General features: G+C 50.5%; 1 protein-coding gene across 1 annotated transcript in view; it reads right to left on the bottom strand.

Moving 5' to 3' along the window:
* Positions 1-12,681, bottom strand: part of PIK3C2G (phosphatidylinositol-4-phosphate 3-kinase catalytic subunit type 2 gamma) — a 31,677-nt gene extending 18,996 nt beyond the window's left edge. Inside the window, exons 1-14 of the mRNA XM_066590727.1 lie at positions 12,382-12,681; positions 11,636-12,244; positions 11,089-11,171; positions 10,861-11,015; positions 9,690-9,921; positions 8,585-8,684; positions 8,352-8,422; positions 8,136-8,199; positions 7,931-8,038; positions 7,663-7,690; positions 4,622-4,811; positions 3,859-3,981; positions 2,737-2,868; positions 1,606-1,717 (exon numbers count right to left, since the gene is read on the bottom strand). Of these exons, the coding sequence (XP_066446824.1) occupies positions 1,606-1,717; positions 2,737-2,868; positions 3,859-3,981; positions 4,622-4,811; positions 7,663-7,690; positions 7,931-8,038; positions 8,136-8,199; positions 8,352-8,422; positions 8,585-8,684; positions 9,690-9,921; positions 10,861-11,015; positions 11,089-11,171; positions 11,636-12,244; positions 12,382-12,576 (2,202 nt within the window). The 5' untranslated portion in view covers positions 12,577-12,681. The remainder of the gene's footprint in view (positions 1-1,605; positions 1,718-2,736; positions 2,869-3,858; positions 3,982-4,621; positions 4,812-7,662; positions 7,691-7,930; positions 8,039-8,135; positions 8,200-8,351; positions 8,423-8,584; positions 8,685-9,689; positions 9,922-10,860; positions 11,016-11,088; positions 11,172-11,635; positions 12,245-12,381) is intronic.
* Positions 12,682-18,193: the final 5,512 nt, after the last annotated feature.

The raw sequence follows: 18,193 nt of genomic DNA, 5'->3' as shown, positions 1-18,193 counted from the left end.
TAAGAGTCGGTAAACTAATCATCGGGTGTCAGTAAGAGGCGGTGATCTAATCATCGGGCGTCAGTAAGAGGCGGTGATCTAATCATCGGGCGTCAGTAAGAGGCGGTGATCTAATCATCGGGTGTCAGTAAGAGGCGGTGATCTAATCATCGGGTGTCAGTAAGAGTCGGTGATCTAATCATCGGGTGTCAGTAAGAGGCGGTGATCTAATCATCGGGTGTCAGTAAGGGTGCGGGCAGACGAGCGTAGGCGTATTTACGTTCGCACGAGCGCAACGTATAATCGCCCGAGCGATCGTTTTTCACCGATCACGACCAGAGCTAGAAAGCGTATTTTCGTTTGTTCCTACTTTGCAAACGGTCTTTTCAGCGATCGAATATGCGTTGGCGCGTATTTCGGTCGCATATGTTCCGTTTTTTTTCGAATTGCCGTTTTTACGCGCCGTAAAATCGCCCATGTGAACGAATACATTCGAAACCATTGCCTCAGATGGTCACGTATATACGTTTGGTCGCAAAAACGCGCCGTTTATGCGCTTGTCTGCCCGCACCCTAAGAGTCGGTGATCTAATCATCGGGTGTCAGTAAGAGGCGGTGATCTAATCATCGGGTGTCAGTAAGAGTCGGTGATCTAATCATCGGGTGTCAGTAAGAGGGGGTGATCTAATCATGGGGCGTCAGTAAGAGGGGGTGATCTAATCATCGGGTGTCAGTGAGAGGCGGTGATCTAATCATTGGGCGTCAGTAAGAGACGGTGATCTAATCATCGGGCGTCAGTAAGAGGGGGTGATCTAATCATTGGGCGTCAGTAAGAGGCGGTGATCTAATCATTGGGTGTCAGTAAGAGGCGGTGATCTAATCATCGGGTGTCAGTAAGAGGGAGTGATCTAATCATAGGGTGTCAGTAAGAGTCGGTGATCTAATCATCGGGCGTCAGTAAGAGGCGGTGATCTAATCATCGGGCGTCAGTAAGAGGCGGTGATCTAATCATCGGGCGTCAGTAAGAGGCGGTGATCTAATCATCGGGCGTCAGTAAGAGGCGGTGATCTAATCATCGGGCGTCAGTAAGAGGCGGTGATCTAATCATCGGACATCAGTAAGAGGCGGTGATCTAATCATCGGGCGTCAGTAAGAGGCGGTGATCTAATCATCGGGCGTCAGTAAGAGGCGGTGATCTAATCATCGGGCGTCAGTAAGAGGCGGTGATCTAATCATCGGCTGTCAGTAAGAGGCGGTGATCTAATCATCGGGCGTCAGTAAGAGTCGGTAAACTAATCATCGGGTGTCAGTAAGAGGCGGTGATCTAATCATCGGGCGTCAGTAAGAGGCGGTGATCTAATCATTGGGCGTCAGTAAGAGGCGGTGATCTAATCATCGGGTGTCAGTAAGAGGCGGTGATCTAATCATCGGGTGTCAGTAAGAGGCGGTGATCTAATCATCGGGTGTCAGTAAGAGTCGGTAAACTAATCATCGGGTGTCAGTAAGAGGCGGTGATCCAATCATTGGGCATCAGTAAGAGGCGGTGATCTAATCATCGGTAGTCAGTAAGAGTCGTCCCCTGGAAATGCAGCAGTTGGGTGGATGGACATGCTGGGTGTTGTAGTACCTGCACAGTCATCAGGGTTGGCAGGGCGGTATCTATGGCTGCGGGGGTGATGACCGCCGGCGGCTCAGCATGAGATACCATGTTCAACAGCAGCGCGCCCCGTACAATCTGCCTGTAACAACATCTACATGTGAAATGAAGTAACATATAACATACATGTATGTATCTCCCGACATCCAAGTCATGTGGCCCCTGGTACACAGAGGAGATTCAAGGGCTATACCCTGGACCACAATCATAAGAAACGCAGCAATAAGATCACAGAGGACACATGTACTGTTAGTCAGGGAGGGGCGCTGTCTGACTGTATGGGCAGGCTCTGTGTGAATGCGTGGCTGTCGTTGGTTCTTTGGCTGCCTTCACACGAGCGTATATATGCAGCTATTTACCTGCGCAAATATGCCAGGCCAGCTGGATAAATGCATGCTTTCTGATGGCCGGTGAATTTACGCAGGTAGATAGCTGTGTATATATGCTCGTGTGAAGGCAGCCTATCTATAACTGGTGGCGGTTTTGTGGCAGTGAGTGGCGGTTTTCTGGCTAGGAATTGTGGTTCTGTGAAGAGAGGGGCGGTTGTATTATTCAGAGCAGTTCTGTGGCTGGAGGCGGTTCTGTGGATGGAAGGGATGGCTGTGTGGCTGGGAGGGGCGGTTCTCTGGCTGGGAAGGGTGATTCTGTAGATGGGAGGGGCGGTTCTGTGGCTAGAGGCGGTTCTGTGGCTAGAGGCGGTTCTGTGGCTAGAGGCGGTTCTGTGGCTAGAGGCGGTTCTGTGGCTAGAGGCGGTTCTGTGGCTAGAGGCGGTTCTGTGGCTAGAGGTGGTTCTGTGGCTGGAGGTGGTTCTGTGACTGGTTTATGCCCCTCCCATCCTGCCTGTTGCCTACATTCCACATGTTATAATAGAGGCAGCTCACACAGAGGGCTGTTGCCCTGACAAGGACATTAGAGTCTTATAAATTAGCCCCGCCTCTTCCACGGCATTTTTATTGATTAGTATAATATTTAAAGACGAGCGCGACCAATCTACCGCAACAGCAGCAAGAAACTGCGCAAAACCTGGTGTCAGGTCATTATCTATGAGACCAGGGTGGTCAGTGTGCCCCTCCCCCACATAGGAGGGGCAAAAGAACTTACTGGTCAGAATAGAGGGGGAGGCAGGACCAGGCGATGAAGGAGCCATTAGGCGTTGTGGGGGTCACTGCGCACAACCTCAGCACCAGCATCGACTCATAGGGCAGCATGGACACGGGGACCTGGAGATGAATCCTGCACAACATGGGGTTAAGCAGAAGGGATAGTGAGCATAGATTACTGACCACTGATCCCTCATCACTGACCCCATACTAACCATTGATACCCCATCAGTGACACCTTAATAACCACTGAGCCCTCATTACTGACCCTTTACTAAGCACTGATTCCCCATTACTGACCCCATACTAACCCCTGATCCCCCATCACTGACCCCTTACTGACCACTGATTCCCCATTACTGACCCTTTACTAAGCACTGATTCTCCATTACTGACCCCATACTAACCCCTGATCCCCCATCACTGACCCCTTACTGACCACTGATCCCCCATCACTGACCCTTTACTAACCACTGATCCCTCATTACTGACCCTTTACTAACCACGGATCCCCCATCACTGGCCCCATACTAACCACTCATCCCCATCACTGACCCTTTACTAACCACTGATCCCCAATCACTGACCTCTTACTAACCACTGATGCCTCATTACTAGCCCCTTACTAATCACTGAGCCCCTATCCCTGACCCTTTACTAACCCCTTACTGACTGCTGATCCCCATTACTGACCCTTTACTAACCACTGATCCCCCATCACTGATCCCATACTAACCACTCATCCCCATCACTGACCCTTTACTAACCACTCATCCCCCATCACTGACCTTTTACTAACCACTGATCCCTCATTACTAACCCTTTACTATTCACTGAGTCACTATCCCTGACCCTTTACTAACTTCTTACTGACTGCTGATCCCCAATCACTGACCACTAATTGCTCATTATTGACCACTTACTATTCACTGATCCCTTATTACTGACCACTGACTCCTGTTTACTCAGTTTTGATCCCCGCCTGGACCCGGCTTTACGTGGAGATCCATATTATGGCCACTTATGTGAGTGGGGGGTGGCGGAGTCATGGAGATAATATTTAATGGCCTCTGTTAGGGGTCAAAGCAGCCAAGGCAGCGGAACGCTGATCCTAAGAGCTTACATCTCATCCCACACAGCTCTGAAGAAGAAGGACTTGGAAGCAGCAGCATTCCTGGACTTCACTTCAGGACAGATCTTCCTCCCAGCATAAATCAGTGAGCACGAAACGTAGAAGACACCATCACTGCAAGCAACACAACAACCAGGAATGAAGACGGCCCCAAGTTGTACTGTACAGAACACTTCTCATGTCTTCTCCTCTAGTCACCTCCAGAGCTGTAGTCACTATTCTGCTGTTGCATCATGTCTTATCCTCCAGTCACCTCAAGAGCTGCAGTCATTATTCTGCTGTTACATCATGTCTTCTCCTTCAATCACCTCCAGAGCTGTAGTCACTATTCTGCTGTTACATGCTGTCTTATCCTCCAGAGCTGCAGTCACTATTCTGCTGTTACATCATGTCTTATCCTCCAGTGACCTCCAGAGCTGCAGTCACTATTCTGCTGTTACATCATGCCTTCTCCTCCAATCACCTCCAGAGCTGTAGTCACTATTCTGCTGTTACATCATGTCTTCTCCTCAAATCACCTCCAGAGCTGTAGTCACTATTCTGCTGTCTTATCCTCCAGTCACCTCCAAATCTGCAGTCACTATTCAGCTGTTACATCCTGTCTTATCCTTCAGTTAGATCCAGAGCTGCAGTCATTATTCTCCCGTTACATTATGTCATCTACTCCAGACACACACGAGCGACAGATGATGCCACCAGACACACCCATGACATCATCAAGACATCTGCCGCTCACTGGTCACCTTTTTCTGACCTTTTCGTCCATTTTTCGGGCAGATTGTGCACTGCGTACAGGTGGAAGGCGAGGAGTGGCGATCTCGGCTCCATCTGGAGGTTCGCCCTGTTGGTCTCAGCCATGAAATCTGTGTGGAAGCTCCGGCTGTAGATGCTTAGGAGCTCTGAGATGCCCCGTGAAAGCTCCACCAGGGCGGACTGTACCGGACCTGCAGGGAGAACGATATACACTTATACTGACCACCAGAGACTGTCCATCACATCTTACACCGACGACCACGAGCCGGCTGCTCCATTATACACTGACCACCAAATGGGCTGGCCGCTCCATCATACACTAAGGCCTCATGTCCACGGGCAAAAGAAGAATTGAAATCCGCAGCGGATTTTAACTCTTCTCCCGCACGCGAATCCGCATCCCATAGGGATGCATTGACCACCCGCGGGTAGATAAATACCCGCGAATGGTCAATAAAAGGGATTTTGAAAAAATGGAGCATGAAAAAATCTGGACCATGCTCCATTTTCGTGCGGGTCTCCCGCGGGGACGGCTTCCGCAGGCTTCTATTGCAGCCTATGGAAGCCGTCCGGATCCGCGGGAGACCTAAAATAGGAATTTAAAAGAATTAACTCACCCGCAGTGGACCGGGAAGGTCTTCTCTTCCTCACGGCCGGATCTTTCTTGCTTCGGCTCGGCGGATGTGCCCGGCGCATGCGCGCGGCACGCCGACGATGTGCCGCCGACGTGCCGCCGGAATGACGAGTTCATCCGCCGGCCGAAAAAGGAGATCCAGCGGTGAGGAAGAGAAGACCTTCCCGGTCCGCTGCGGGTGAGTTAATTCTTTTAAATTCCTATTTTAAGCGCTCATGTCCGCGGGGCAGGAGGGACCCGCTGCAGATTCTACATGGAGAATCCGTAGCGGGCCTGATTTTCCCCGTGGACATGAGGCCTAACCACTAGAGAGCGGCCTTCACATCCTACACTGACCACCACGAAAAGCCCGTTCCATCACACACTGACCACCAGGGACCGGCCGCTCCATTATACACTGACCATCAGCGATCAGGTGTCGCATCCTACACCAGCCACCACAGATGGTCACTGCGTTATACACTGACCACCATGGACCGGCTGCTCTATTATATACAGACCACCACGGACCAGAAACTCCCTTATACACTGACGACCAAGGACCAGCCATCACATCCTACACCGGCCACCACGGACCAGCCATTCTATTATATACCAACCACCAGGTACCAGCCTTGACATCCTACATCGACCACCAGGGACCATCCGTCACCTCATATACTGATGTCTAGGGACTTCACTATAAAGCTCTTCACTGCCCTAGACCACCAGGGAATGTACAAGCAGGCAGTGAATTGTAAGGAGTGGTGTGGATGCTGCTGTCCGCTATATTATGTGGGAATATAATGTAGGCTTTGCATGCCGCTACTACTTAGGTGCTACAGGGGTCCGAAAAGTCCTCACACCCCCTCACTTTCCTACCGTAGATGTTGGGTCTTTGTTCACCCCTCAATGCCAAAGTGACAACAAAACGGGCGGAATCTTAGCAAATAGTTTAAAAACAAAAACCTCCATTCTGCCGTGACATAAGTATTCACACCCTGTACTCAGTATTTAGTTGAAGCCCCTTTGACAGTTATTCCAGCCTCTGGCCTTTTTGGGAGATGATGCCACAAGGTTTGCACCCCTAGTTTGGCGGATTTTCTGCCCTCTGTCAGGTTGGATGGGGGCCATCTGTGGACAGCCATTGTCAGGTCTCTCCAGAGATGTCCCATTGGGTTCAGGGCTATGGCGGGGCCATTCAAAGACATTCACAGAGTTGTCCCCACTCCGTGTTGTCTTGGCTGGGGTCTTATGGTCATTGTCTTGGCTGGGGTCTTAGGTCCATTGTCTTGTTGGAAGGTGACCTTTCTGCCCGTGCTGAGGTCCTCCGCGCTGTGGATCAGGTTGTCATTATCTCTGTACTTTGCTCCATTCAGCTTTCCACCAACCCTGACTGGTCTCCCCTCCCCCAGCATGATGCTTCCACCACCAGGCTTCACTGCAGGGATGGTATTAGGCAGGTGATGAGCAGTGCCTGGATTCCTACAGGCAGAACCCTTAGAGACCAAGAAGTTCCATCTTGGTGTCATCAGAGCAGAGAATCTTGTTTCTTGCAGTTTGAGAGCCTTTAGGGTCTTCATGTTTATCATAGTCTGACGGTTCGTTAGGGTATTTTTGGTAACTCCAGGCGGCTTTCATGTGTTACTGAGGAGGCTTCTTCCTGGCCCCTCCGCCATAAAGCCCAGATTGGTGGAGGCCGCAGGGATGGTTGACCTTCTGGAAGTTTCTCCCATCTGCACACAGGGTCTTTGGCGCTCAGCCAGAGTGACCATTGGGTTCTTGGTCAACTCTCTTACCAAGGCCCTTCTCCCCCTTAGTTCCGGGGGGGGGGGGGGGGGGGAGGGTTTTCGGCGGCTCTAGGAAGAGTCCTTGTTGTTCTTCTTCCATGTAAGAATTATGGGGGCCTTGGGGCTCTTGGGAAGGCCCAATGTCAACAGGTGGATTTGAATTGCGGAATCCACGTGGAGCACCCGTGTAAAAGATCCGCAGTTCAAGCCGCCCATAGGGAACCATGGGTGTCCACACTTTAAATTTGACATGCGGATTTGTTTTGCGGATTCCGCATGCGGAAAGCAAATCACAGCATGCACCATTTTAGTGCGGTTCCCACACGGACGGCTTCCATTGAAGTCAATCATCATCAGACATCTCGGAGGATCAAGAGGAATGGGAGGCACAAGTGTCATATCACAGGGTGTGAATACTTATGTCACTGCAGAAGTATTTTATTTTTAAAAATGTACAAAGATTTCTCGGATTTTGTTGCCATTTTGTCATTATGGGGTGCTGAGTGCAGAATGAGGGGGACACGTCATGTATAACATGGGAGGTGTGAGGACTTTCCATCCCCCCTGCACAGTGAAACTTGGATGCTGTATTGCAGGATTGCCGTGTGCCCGTCTGTAGGGGGTCCGTGAAATACTTACCTACCATCTGGGGGGGCTGTGCCCAATTCTGTGGGGAAATGAGAAAATGGCAGTCACTGAACTGAACCCCCACAATTACACACACGGGGAACCCCTAAGGCACTAATGATGGGGCACGGAGGTATCAAAAGGGGCGTAAAATCACATTTCTACTATTATATGTCAACCCCACGTCAAATAACTGCAAACCCTTCTAAAGCCCCTCGCTGTTCTCGGACGGCACCCCCACATATGACTGGCAGGTCTATGACCCCCTCAATATAGTCACCGTATTGCTCAGGTTCTGGATGGCGCCGCTGATCTCCCGGGTCTCCACAGAGCGGAGGAGGTAACAGATTTCCTTCACGGCTTCCAGGACGCGATGGACGCCTGCGGACTGACACGTAACACTGTATTACACGGATCACTACCCTGCAGTCTCGTTATAGGCCACACCCACAGATCTGACCGCGGGAGGCGGAGTTTCACATTACCTGATTATTAAGGAAATATCGGACCTGATCTTCATAGTCAGAGACGGCGCCAAAGATGCGTTTTCTGAAAGATAAAATCCACAGTGAGCAAGCGGCTCCCCTGCCCCCTAAGCCCAGCCAGCGAGGGGCGCCACAAGCCATGATAACTATCGCGCCACCTGAGCGGCTGTAATGGGAAACGGCAGTGAGCCGACCAGCGCCATTATCAGTTCTCACTTCAGTTCCTGCCAATATGGAGCGTGATCCAGGCGGTCGCTGAGGCGCAACTCCATCCGGTCGTCTTCAGTCTGGAAGAGACAAGATGGCATCCCATTCTCGTTACTTATATCCGTACGCTGTAACAAACCCTCAGCTGTGAGAAGGATGAGCTCAGTGCTGTCTCTGTTCACTGACAGCAAGCAGAGATCATGAGTACATTAAAGGGTCTACGAGGAGGTGGCAGAACTCACCGTGCGCGCTAGTGAGTAGCGGGGGTCTTCTCCAACATGGAGTCTGAGGCGAATATTGCGCTGTCTCTGTAGAGCTGCGTGACTCCGCAGACTGTGACCCCTGCAACACGGGACAGAGCTGAAATATGGAGCAGAAGAGGCGCTATATCTAATCCCCACAGGAATGCTGTATCTAAGCTCATCTTTGGGAGCACACAGCAGCGTCCATGATGCGCAGCTAGTGGATAGGTGTTGTGTTAGTTCACACGCCGTGCTCCATGCGGGTAAGGGCCCATTCGCACTGGTGTACTTCCAGTCCATGTTTGGTCGGTGTTTTTTACGGACATAGGACACGACTGATTTTCATTGGTCCATTCAGTTTGCGGACCGATTGTTCGCATTAAGAAAAAATCGGCGTTTCTGACTGAAATTTATGGACCGAAATTGCCCTTTAAAGTCTTCAGGATCGTGAAAAAATGCAGTAGATCTGCAGTTAAGGGTGCCTTCACACTTGCGATTGCGTTTTTTAAAAACGCAAATGTCAATAGGGCTTTTTAATGTTAAAACGGTATCGCACAAAAATCGCAAGTTTGTAGTTTGTGATTTTTGTGCGATGCATTTTTCACATTAGAAAGTCCTACTGGCATTTGCGTTAAAAAAACACAAGTGTGAAGGCACCCTGAATCAGTTTTTTTACGTAGTGACTTCAGTCCGGCCTTCTTGTGTTTTTTCTTTTGCACATGTGAAGAACGCAGCAAATACGGACGTATGAAACATACAACACGCGCAGGGAACACTGAGCACTTTTTACAGACTACATTCGCATCCACCCAGGTAAGTGCGGCCGCAGAGTGCAGCGGGATGATTCCAGGTCCTGATGATTCATGGCTCGGCTGCTCCTCCTGCTGGACACGATTGTCTCTGCAGCCGTAACTGTCACATTGCTGCTTCCGCCGTCACCACGGACACGACAGCTCCGACACCCTTACATTTTATGTTTCACAAAACGCTGTTGCACAAAATAATGAACAAAACCTGCTGTTCTCTTCCATCCAGGACTCACCATGGGATCAGTCGTGCCATTTTATCTCTGAAATCTGCGTGGTTACAGATGATGGATACTTACAGTTGTAGATACTCATCCAGGCCGCAGATGCTGAAGTAACAGCTGCTCGCCATAGGCTCCGCCTCCTTTCCTGTCGGCTGTAGAGAGGGATACAGACGTGGCGGTGGCGCTGAGTGAGACCCATATAGGCGGGGGTACAGAGGAGCCGATGGGTACAGGGGTGGCACAGGAGGCGTGGGTTCTACAATCTGACGCAAAACCTCAGCGACTAAATCCTCCACACGGACGGAAGCTGTAAACAAGCAGAAAGAAGATTACAAGAAATAGTGCAGCGTTATGTCCACCGATCACCAGGGCTCCTCCTTCTGTGGAACCTCACAGAGCTCCTCCCGTGCAGAGATCAGAGAGCTCCTCCACCGTGGAACCTCACAGAGCTCCTCCCCTGCAGTAATGAGAGAGCTCCTTCTGTGGAACCTCACAGAGCTCCTCCCCTGCAGAGATCAGAGAACTCTTCCCCTGTGGAACCTCACAGAGCTCTTCCCCTGCAGAGATCACACAGCTCTTCCCCTGTGGAACCTCGAGGAGCTTCTCTCCCCTGGAGAGATCAAATAGCTTCTACCCTACAGAGAACACACAGCTCCTCCCCTGTGGAACCTCAGAGTGCTCTTCCCCCTGCAGAATCTCACAGAGCTCCTCCCTTTGCAGAGCCTCTCAGAGCTCATCTCTCTGCTGAACCTCACAAAGCTCACTCCCTGTGGAACCTCACAGACCTTCCCCTACAGAGATTAAATAGCTTCTCTCCTGTGGAACCTCACAGAGCTCCTTCCCCTGCGGAACCTCACAGAAATCCTACCCTGCAGAGATCACAGAGCTCCTCCCCTGCGGAACTTCACAGAGCCCCTTCAGAGATAACAGAGCTCTTACTCCAGCAAAGCTTCACAGAGCTCCTTCCCTGAGGAACCTCACAGACCTTCCCCTCTGCAGAGATCAGATAGCTCCTGCCCTGCAGAAAAACTCACGGAGCTCCCCCTGCAAAAAAAAAAATCACAGTTTCTCCCCTGAGGAACCTCACCAAGCTCCTCCATGCATAGATCACAGCGCTCCTCCCCTGAGAAACCTCACAGAATTCCTACTGCTGCAGAGCATCACATCCTGCCGTATTATGACACTATTACAGCACACTGATCCCCCGATACTTGCTGTGTGCTTCGCACACCCACTTGCCCATCACCTCTTTGGATGATGCACAGCGCAGGCTGAAGCTCTTCCCTAAAAATGGTGATTTCCACCTCCGAGTCCCTGACGTCATCGGGAAAGGGAACGGCAGGGCTCCATATTCTCCCGGGGTTGGAAGAGCAGTCCGTAGCGCAGTATCCCCGCCTTATACTGAAAGACAGAGGGTGCAACTGTCATGTGACCGCGGATAATGAGGCTATTTACTGATCCAAATTTCACTTACTGCAGGACGGCATCACAGAATGCAGCGACCTCTGGCTCCTGCCTCCATGGCGCCTCCTGCAGGTCTACTTTCCAGTCAGTTTTCTGAAAATAGAAAGAAGACCATAGTTACATAACTGCCGACGTGCTAACAGTCCGCATACCTGACGGAGAGTCCGGCGGATCCCTGCACTTGATGGAGCAAGGTTTATGAAACACCACCCATGAGGACAGGCGCCCCCTATAGCAGAAGCCTCCCTTCTGCAGATCCTAGTATTCCCTGGCTACTCCCCCACATTACAGAGCTTACAGCAAAGGCTGTGGGGTCTGTAGATGCTGGTGAGACAGATGCTTCCTCCCCCTTCCTCCTGCTTGCTCTGGGGTCGCCATGGTGGCTTTAGCATGTGAACTCCTTTGTCATGAAGGACTGGAGGTCACATGACAGGAATTCCTTGCAAAGAATCTCTTGTTGTTACCATGACAACCCCAGAGCAAGCAGGACTTTTCATGAGACACCCCAGTACAGCGACTGTGCGGCCCTTCAGAGATGACCCACAAAACTCACTGACCGTTATATGAGACCACGGTCCATATGCGTGAGTCAGTAGGGCGTCATGTAGGGAGCGCCGCCGCGTCTCACTTGTGTCTGTGTACAGATGATACGCTGGCCAGGTGGTGGCGCCCAGCGTGTGGCTCCTGAGCTGCGTCCACCCCGACGGAACGCCCACTGGTGCCCTGATGCTGTTGATGTGATGGTGATGAAAAGTTGGATCGTTAACATCTTCGAAATTCTCAAATCCGATCCTGAAGCCTCCAGTAACGGGCGGAGCTGGTTCGCCCTCGTCCGTATCCTGACTGTGTAGAGAAGGCGAAGGAGGCCGCGGAAACCACGATTGCTGCTCCTCCAGCCAGTTGTTAGTGAAGAATCCGTAGGGAGGCGCCGCCTCTGTGTGCGTCCGTGATGAGTGATAGTCAAAAGGGGCGGAGCCAAAACCACAGTGGGAGGTGGGGCCAGAATAATCAGGAGGAGTGGGAACATTCAGTAAGGCATTTTCAGGTCCGTGTGTCACATGACCATAACCCGGAGGAGCAGTAGAGAATTGTGGGACTTGTCCCCCCGGACTGAAATTCATCACGTAATCCGAAAATCCGATGTGCGGCGCCGGATCCATAATTATCTGTAGGAGAGAGAAAAATGCAGAATCACAACTAGCGCCGATGATGTCTTGTCCTCCGAATATTCAGTGGACAGGCGTGTAACAGCAGGACAGTGACTGCAGTTTTGGAGGTGACTGAAGAATAAGACAAGATGTACCAGCAGAATAGTGACTGCAGCTCTGGAAGTGAGTGGAGGATAAAACAGGATGTAACAGCAGAATTGTGACTGCAGGATAAGACAGGATATAACAGCAGAGCAGTGACTGCAGCTCTGGAGGTGACTGGAGGATAAGACAGGATGTAACAGGAGTATGGTGATTGCTGCTCTGGAGGTGACTGGAGTATTAGACATGATGCAACAGTAGAATAGTGACAGCAGCTCTGCAGGTGACTGGAGGATAAGACATGATGTAACAGTAGAATAGCGACAGCAGCTCTGGAGGTGACTGGAGGATAAGACATGATGTAACAGTAGAATAGTGACAGCAGCTCTGGAGGTGAAAGGAGAATAAGACATGATGTAACAGCAGAATAGTGACTGCAGCTCTGGAGGTGTACTGGTCCAGAGTTAACGTGTTTGTCTTGTGCCTATGTATTGTATTGTCAGAGTCTTCTATGTGCAAGAATTTGATGTGTATTGCACCTCTGTAGCACTGAATGGGTTAACGCCTGGGTGATGATGTTTCATATATGTGTATGAGAGGATGCTATGTTAGGGAGTTAGCAGGAGAGTGAGCAGTCTAAGGGTGACTACCCACTACAGTTTTTTTTTTCACTGAGAAATTCGCTGCACTTTTTTTTTCTGCAGGGGTCTATGGGACTTGTAATGTTAAAATTGCGATCGTGCAAAATCGCAATTTACCGCAATTGCGCTGTAAATTGCGATTTTGCATGATTTTAACATTACAAGTCCCATAGACCCCTGCAGAAAAAAAAGTGCTGTGAATTTCTCAGTGAAAAAAAAAACTGTAGTGGGTAGTCACCCTGAGGCCTTGGCCAGACGGGCGTTTTTTCGTGTGATTTGCAGATCGCATGACGGATGCGCACCCGCAAATCGCGTGACCGGAGCCGACGATTCGCCGAAAAATCTGCAGCTAGCAGCGTTTTCGGCGAAACGGGCCAGATCAAAGGAGCGCTGTCCGCTGTTTGCCCATTGAATTCAATGGAGCCGGCAATACAGCCGGCTCCATTGAAAGCAATGGGCTGCCGGCGAGCGCTGGATGAAATTTCGGGAAGGGCTTAAAAATATAAGCCCTTCCCTGAAAATCATCCTAAAATGTGTAAGAATAAAAAAAAAATGTATACTCACCTTTTCCCTGCAGCCGGAGTTCAGCCGCGGCCGGCCGGCAGTTCTCCTGATCTGCTCTGTGTAGTATTCAGTAGCCGGGGATTTAAAATCCCCGCCTGCTGAATGGGCTGCCTCTGATTGGTCACAGCCCTCACCAATCAGAGGCAGCTCTCACTCACCCATTCATGAATTCATGAATGGGTGACAGAGTGCTGCCTCTGATTGGCTGAGCCCAGGGACCAATCAGAGGCAGCTTTCAGCTGTCATTCAATAGCTGAGAGCTGCCTCTGATTGGTCCCTGTGCTCAGCCAATCAGAGGCAGCACTCACCCATTCATGAATTCATGAATGGGTGAGTGAGAGTTGCCTCTGATTGGTGAGGGCTGTAACCAATCAGAGGCAGCCCATTCAGCAGGCGGGGATTTTAAATCCCCGCCTGCTGAATACTACACAGAGCAGTTCAGGAGAACTGCCAGCGGGACGCGACTGAACTCCGGCTGCAGGGAAAAGGTGAGTATAATTTTTTAATTTTTTTTACACATTTCAGGATGCTTTTCAGGAAAGGGCTTATATTTTTAAGCCCTTCCCGAAAATTTATCCCCCGCTCGCTGGCAGCCCATTGCTTTTAATGGAGTCGGCTGTATTACAGGCTCCATTAAATTCAATGGGCGACATCGTTCTTCTCTGCCACAGCTGTTACAGCTGTGGCAGAGGAGAACGATCTTTAGTATATGTTCTCAATGCGGTCGGCGCTGCTGCCGCCAGCCCCATTGAGCGCATATATAGAACACAGCGATGCGCAGAACGCACATAGGCGCGTTCTGCGAATCGTTGTCTTATAATTGATCACACATCCGCATAAAAACGGACATGTGACCGATCCCATTGGGATGCATTTGGTCTATAGATCTGCAGATCGCAAGCGCGTCTGCAGATCGGACCAAAAAACGGTCGTGTGACCGAGGCCTTAGTTTGAGCCTAAGCCTAGGAGAGACTTTCAATGAGTAGGAGAAACTGTGCCTCATCCTACGAGGATCCCCAGGATGGAAGAGGCTGAGCGATGGACTGATGTGTGCCTTGATCCCTATTTACCCAGCCCTTCCTGTTATTAATATGGAGGACTGTAAGAGAGTGAGAGAAACTGCCATGCAACGCTGAGTGCTACGCTAAATGTGAGTGAGGACCGACAGAGAGCTGGAGAGAAAGAGAGAGTGGCTGGGAGCAGAAACCCACAGATAACTGGGACTGTGGCCTCATCTGACATCCCCTGAATCCTCCCTGTTGCACACTCATTCTGTGTACACCGGTGATATGATGCCGTGTGTAAAGTTTTGGACTGCAACCTTTATTTCAAGTAAACAAGCTCTACCGACCGTACCCGTTTCTTCAGAAGAGACTGAAGAATAAGACAGAATGGAACAGCAGAATAGTGGCTGCAGCTCTGGGGGTGACTGGATGATAAGACATGATACAACAATAGACCAGTGACTGCAGCTCTGGAGGTGATTGGAGGATAAGACATGATGTAACAATAGACCAGTGACTGCAGCTCTCAAGGTGACTGTAGGATAAGACCTGATGTAACAGCAGAATAGTGACTGCAGCTCTGGAGGTGACTGGATGAGAATAATAATAATAGTCTTTATTTGTGTAGCGCCAACTTATTCTGCAGCACTTTTAGAACACATGGGAGTACAACAGTTGCATATGTTAATTAAATTAATAGGAAACAACAGTTACATATGGTGTTCAGGTTTGTAGGGAACAATAGGGGTGGGAGGGCTGCACCAATGCGCTTACATACAACAAGGAGGGGGTGCAGGAGATACAGGGAAATGAGGTATACATGGAAAGCAAAGGGGAGAGTGTGAGGTACCGTAGGTAGACAATAGTCCAGGTGTGTGATGGGAGGGGCAGAGGGCATGTTGTAGGGGTTGAGGGGAGGTTTTCTTCAATGGGATTTGGTAATCTTCTTTGAAGAGGTGCATCTTTAATGCGCGTTTGAAGTTCCGTGCATCTGGCATTGTTCGAATAGTTTGAGGTAGTGCATTCCAGAGGAAAGCTGCAGCTCTGCAGAGGTCCTGGAAGCGGGCATGAGAGATTTGTATTAACGGGCCGTTTAGTCTGAGTGTGTAGTGGAACGGAGCGCACGGGCTGGGTGACGTACAGACAGGAGGGAAACAATGTACGGTGGTGTGGCACCATGGAGAGCTTTGTGGGTTAGGGGTTTGAATTGAGTTCTGTAATACATGGAAAGCCAATGCAGTGGCTGGCATAGCGCAGAGGCTTCCAAGTAGTGGCTGGTTAGGAAGAGGAGTCTAGCTGCCACATTTAGTATGGATTGGAGAGGGGAGAGTTTGGTGCGGGGAAGGCCAATGAGCAGCGAGTTGCAATAGTCAAGCCAGGAATGGATGGGGGCAACAACAAGTGTCTTAAAGGGGTTGTCTCGCGAAAGCAAGTGGGGGTAAGCACTTCTATATGGCCATATTAATGCACTTTGTAATATACATCGTGCATTAAATATGAGCCATACAGAAGTTATTCACTTACCTGCTCCGTTGCTGGCGTCCCCGTCTCCATGGTGCCGTCTAATTTCAGCGTCTAATCTCCCGATTAGACGCGCTTGCGCAGAAGGGTCTTCTCCCTTCTCTTGGGTCTCGGCACGGGCGGCGTTCTGGCTCCGCCCCCTTCTACGCATCATCGCGTAGCTCCGCCCCGTCACGTGTGCCGATTCCAGCCAATCAGGAGGCTGGAATCGGCAATGGACCGCACAGAGCCCACGGTGCACCATGGGAGAAGACCCGCGGTGCATCGTGGGTGAAGATCCTGGCGGCCATCTTGGTAAGGTAAGTAAGAAGTCGCCGCAGAGCGGGGATTCGGGTAAGTACTAAACTTTTTTTTTTTTTTAACCCATCCCTTGTGTTTGTCTCGCGCCGAACGGGGGGCCTATTGAAAAAAAAAAAAAGCCGTTTCGGCGCGGGACAACCCCTTTAAGCGTGTCCGTGGTGAAGAACAGCTGGATTTTAGCAATATTCCTGAGGTGCAGGTGGCATGTTCGGGCCAGAGATTGGATATGGGGGGTAAAGGAGAGGTCAGAGTCCAGTGTGACCCCAAGACAGCGGGCGTGCTGTTTGGGGGTTATGATGGTGCCAGACACTGGAATGGAGATGTTAGGGGGGAAGGGGGTCGATTGGAAGGCGGAAAGGCGAGAAGGTAAATTTTAGTGAGGTTACGTTTGAGAAAGAGGGAGGACATGGTATCAGAGACAGGGGACAGACAGTCGGTGCAGCAATGTCACAGGAGAGGTTTAAAGCTGGGTATTGTCGGTGTAGAGATGATATTGGAGGCCAAAACTGTGGATGGTGCGCCTGACTGGGGCGGTATAGATAAAGAAAAGGAGGGGGCTGAGGACCGAAGTACCCCCAACAGCGAGGGAAAGCGGAGAGGATATAGAGCCAGCGAAGGAGGTGCTGAAAGATCGGTCAGAGGGGTAGGAGGAGAACCAGGAGAGATCAGTGTCATTTTGGCTGACGGAGCAAAGCATAGCGAAGAGGCAGGGGTGTAACTATAGAGGATGCAGGGGATGTGGTTGCACCCTGGCCCAGGAGCCTTAGGGGGCCCATAAGGCCTCTCTTCTCCATATAGGGAAGCCAGTACTATGAGTAACGCATTATAGTTGGGGGCCCTGTTACAAGTTTTGCATCGGGGGCCCGGGAGCTTCAAGTTACGCCTCTGCGGAGAGACGCTTGTGGTCAACAGTGTCAAGCGCAGCGGAGAGGTCGAGAAGGATTAGTAGGGAGTAGTCATCCTTCGACTTGGTTGTCAGGAGGTCGTTGGAGACTTTAGTGAGGCCAGTTTTGGTGGAATGTAGGAGGTGGAAGCCAGATTTATCGGAGAGAAAGAGTGTGAGGCAGGAAAAGACAAGGCGTTCAAGTAGTTTGGAGATGAAGGGGCGGTTTGATATGGGTTGGTAGTTTGCAGTGTCTGTTGGGTCGATGGTCGGTTTCTTTAGCAGAGGGGATATAATGGAGTGCTTGAGTGAGGAGGGGAAAATGCCAGAGGTCAGGGAGTGATTGAAGATGGTAGTGAGGTGGGTAATGACAGCTTGGGAGAGGGACCAGAGGAAGTGTGAGGGTAAAGGGTCACTAGCGCATGTGGTGGAAAGCAGTCTAGAGAGTTCTTCCTCTGTTGTTGGTTTGAATGCAGATAGTGTTTGAGTATTTGATGCATTACTGAAGAGGTCGGGCTCGGGGCTAGCCATGTAGTGTGCGGCAATAGCATTTCAGATTATTTTCGATTTTTTTTAAATGGGTGGCAAGATCTCCGGCACTGAGATCCATCACGGGGTCCTGTTTTTGGTGTTGAGGAGGGATGGAAGGTGTCACGTAGGCAAGGGGAGGCTTAGATTATGGAGTGATTACTACCCAACTTTCCGGGACACGTTAACAGGACAAGCAACCATCACCTTCGGCCACAATTCTACAGCAATCCACCTAGTCTTGTGCTAATATCGTTGCCACCACCAACGTTCGCAGGTGTTGGACCCGAATACTAATTACCCCCAGTTATGTCTTTAGAGATATGGCTTCGTGTTAACGTGGACAAGGTTCACTAATTAATTGAAAGTTTAAAGAAGATTGTGTGGAGTCATAGAGAATTACAGGGCAGTCCGCACGCCTAGT

Source organism: Eleutherodactylus coqui, chromosome 2, assembly GCF_035609145.1.
Source record: "Eleutherodactylus coqui strain aEleCoq1 chromosome 2, aEleCoq1.hap1, whole genome shotgun sequence".
NCBI lineage: Eukaryota > Metazoa > Chordata > Amphibia > Anura > Eleutherodactylidae > Eleutherodactylus > Eleutherodactylus coqui.
This window is presented reverse-complemented; position numbering and strand designations above follow the sequence as displayed.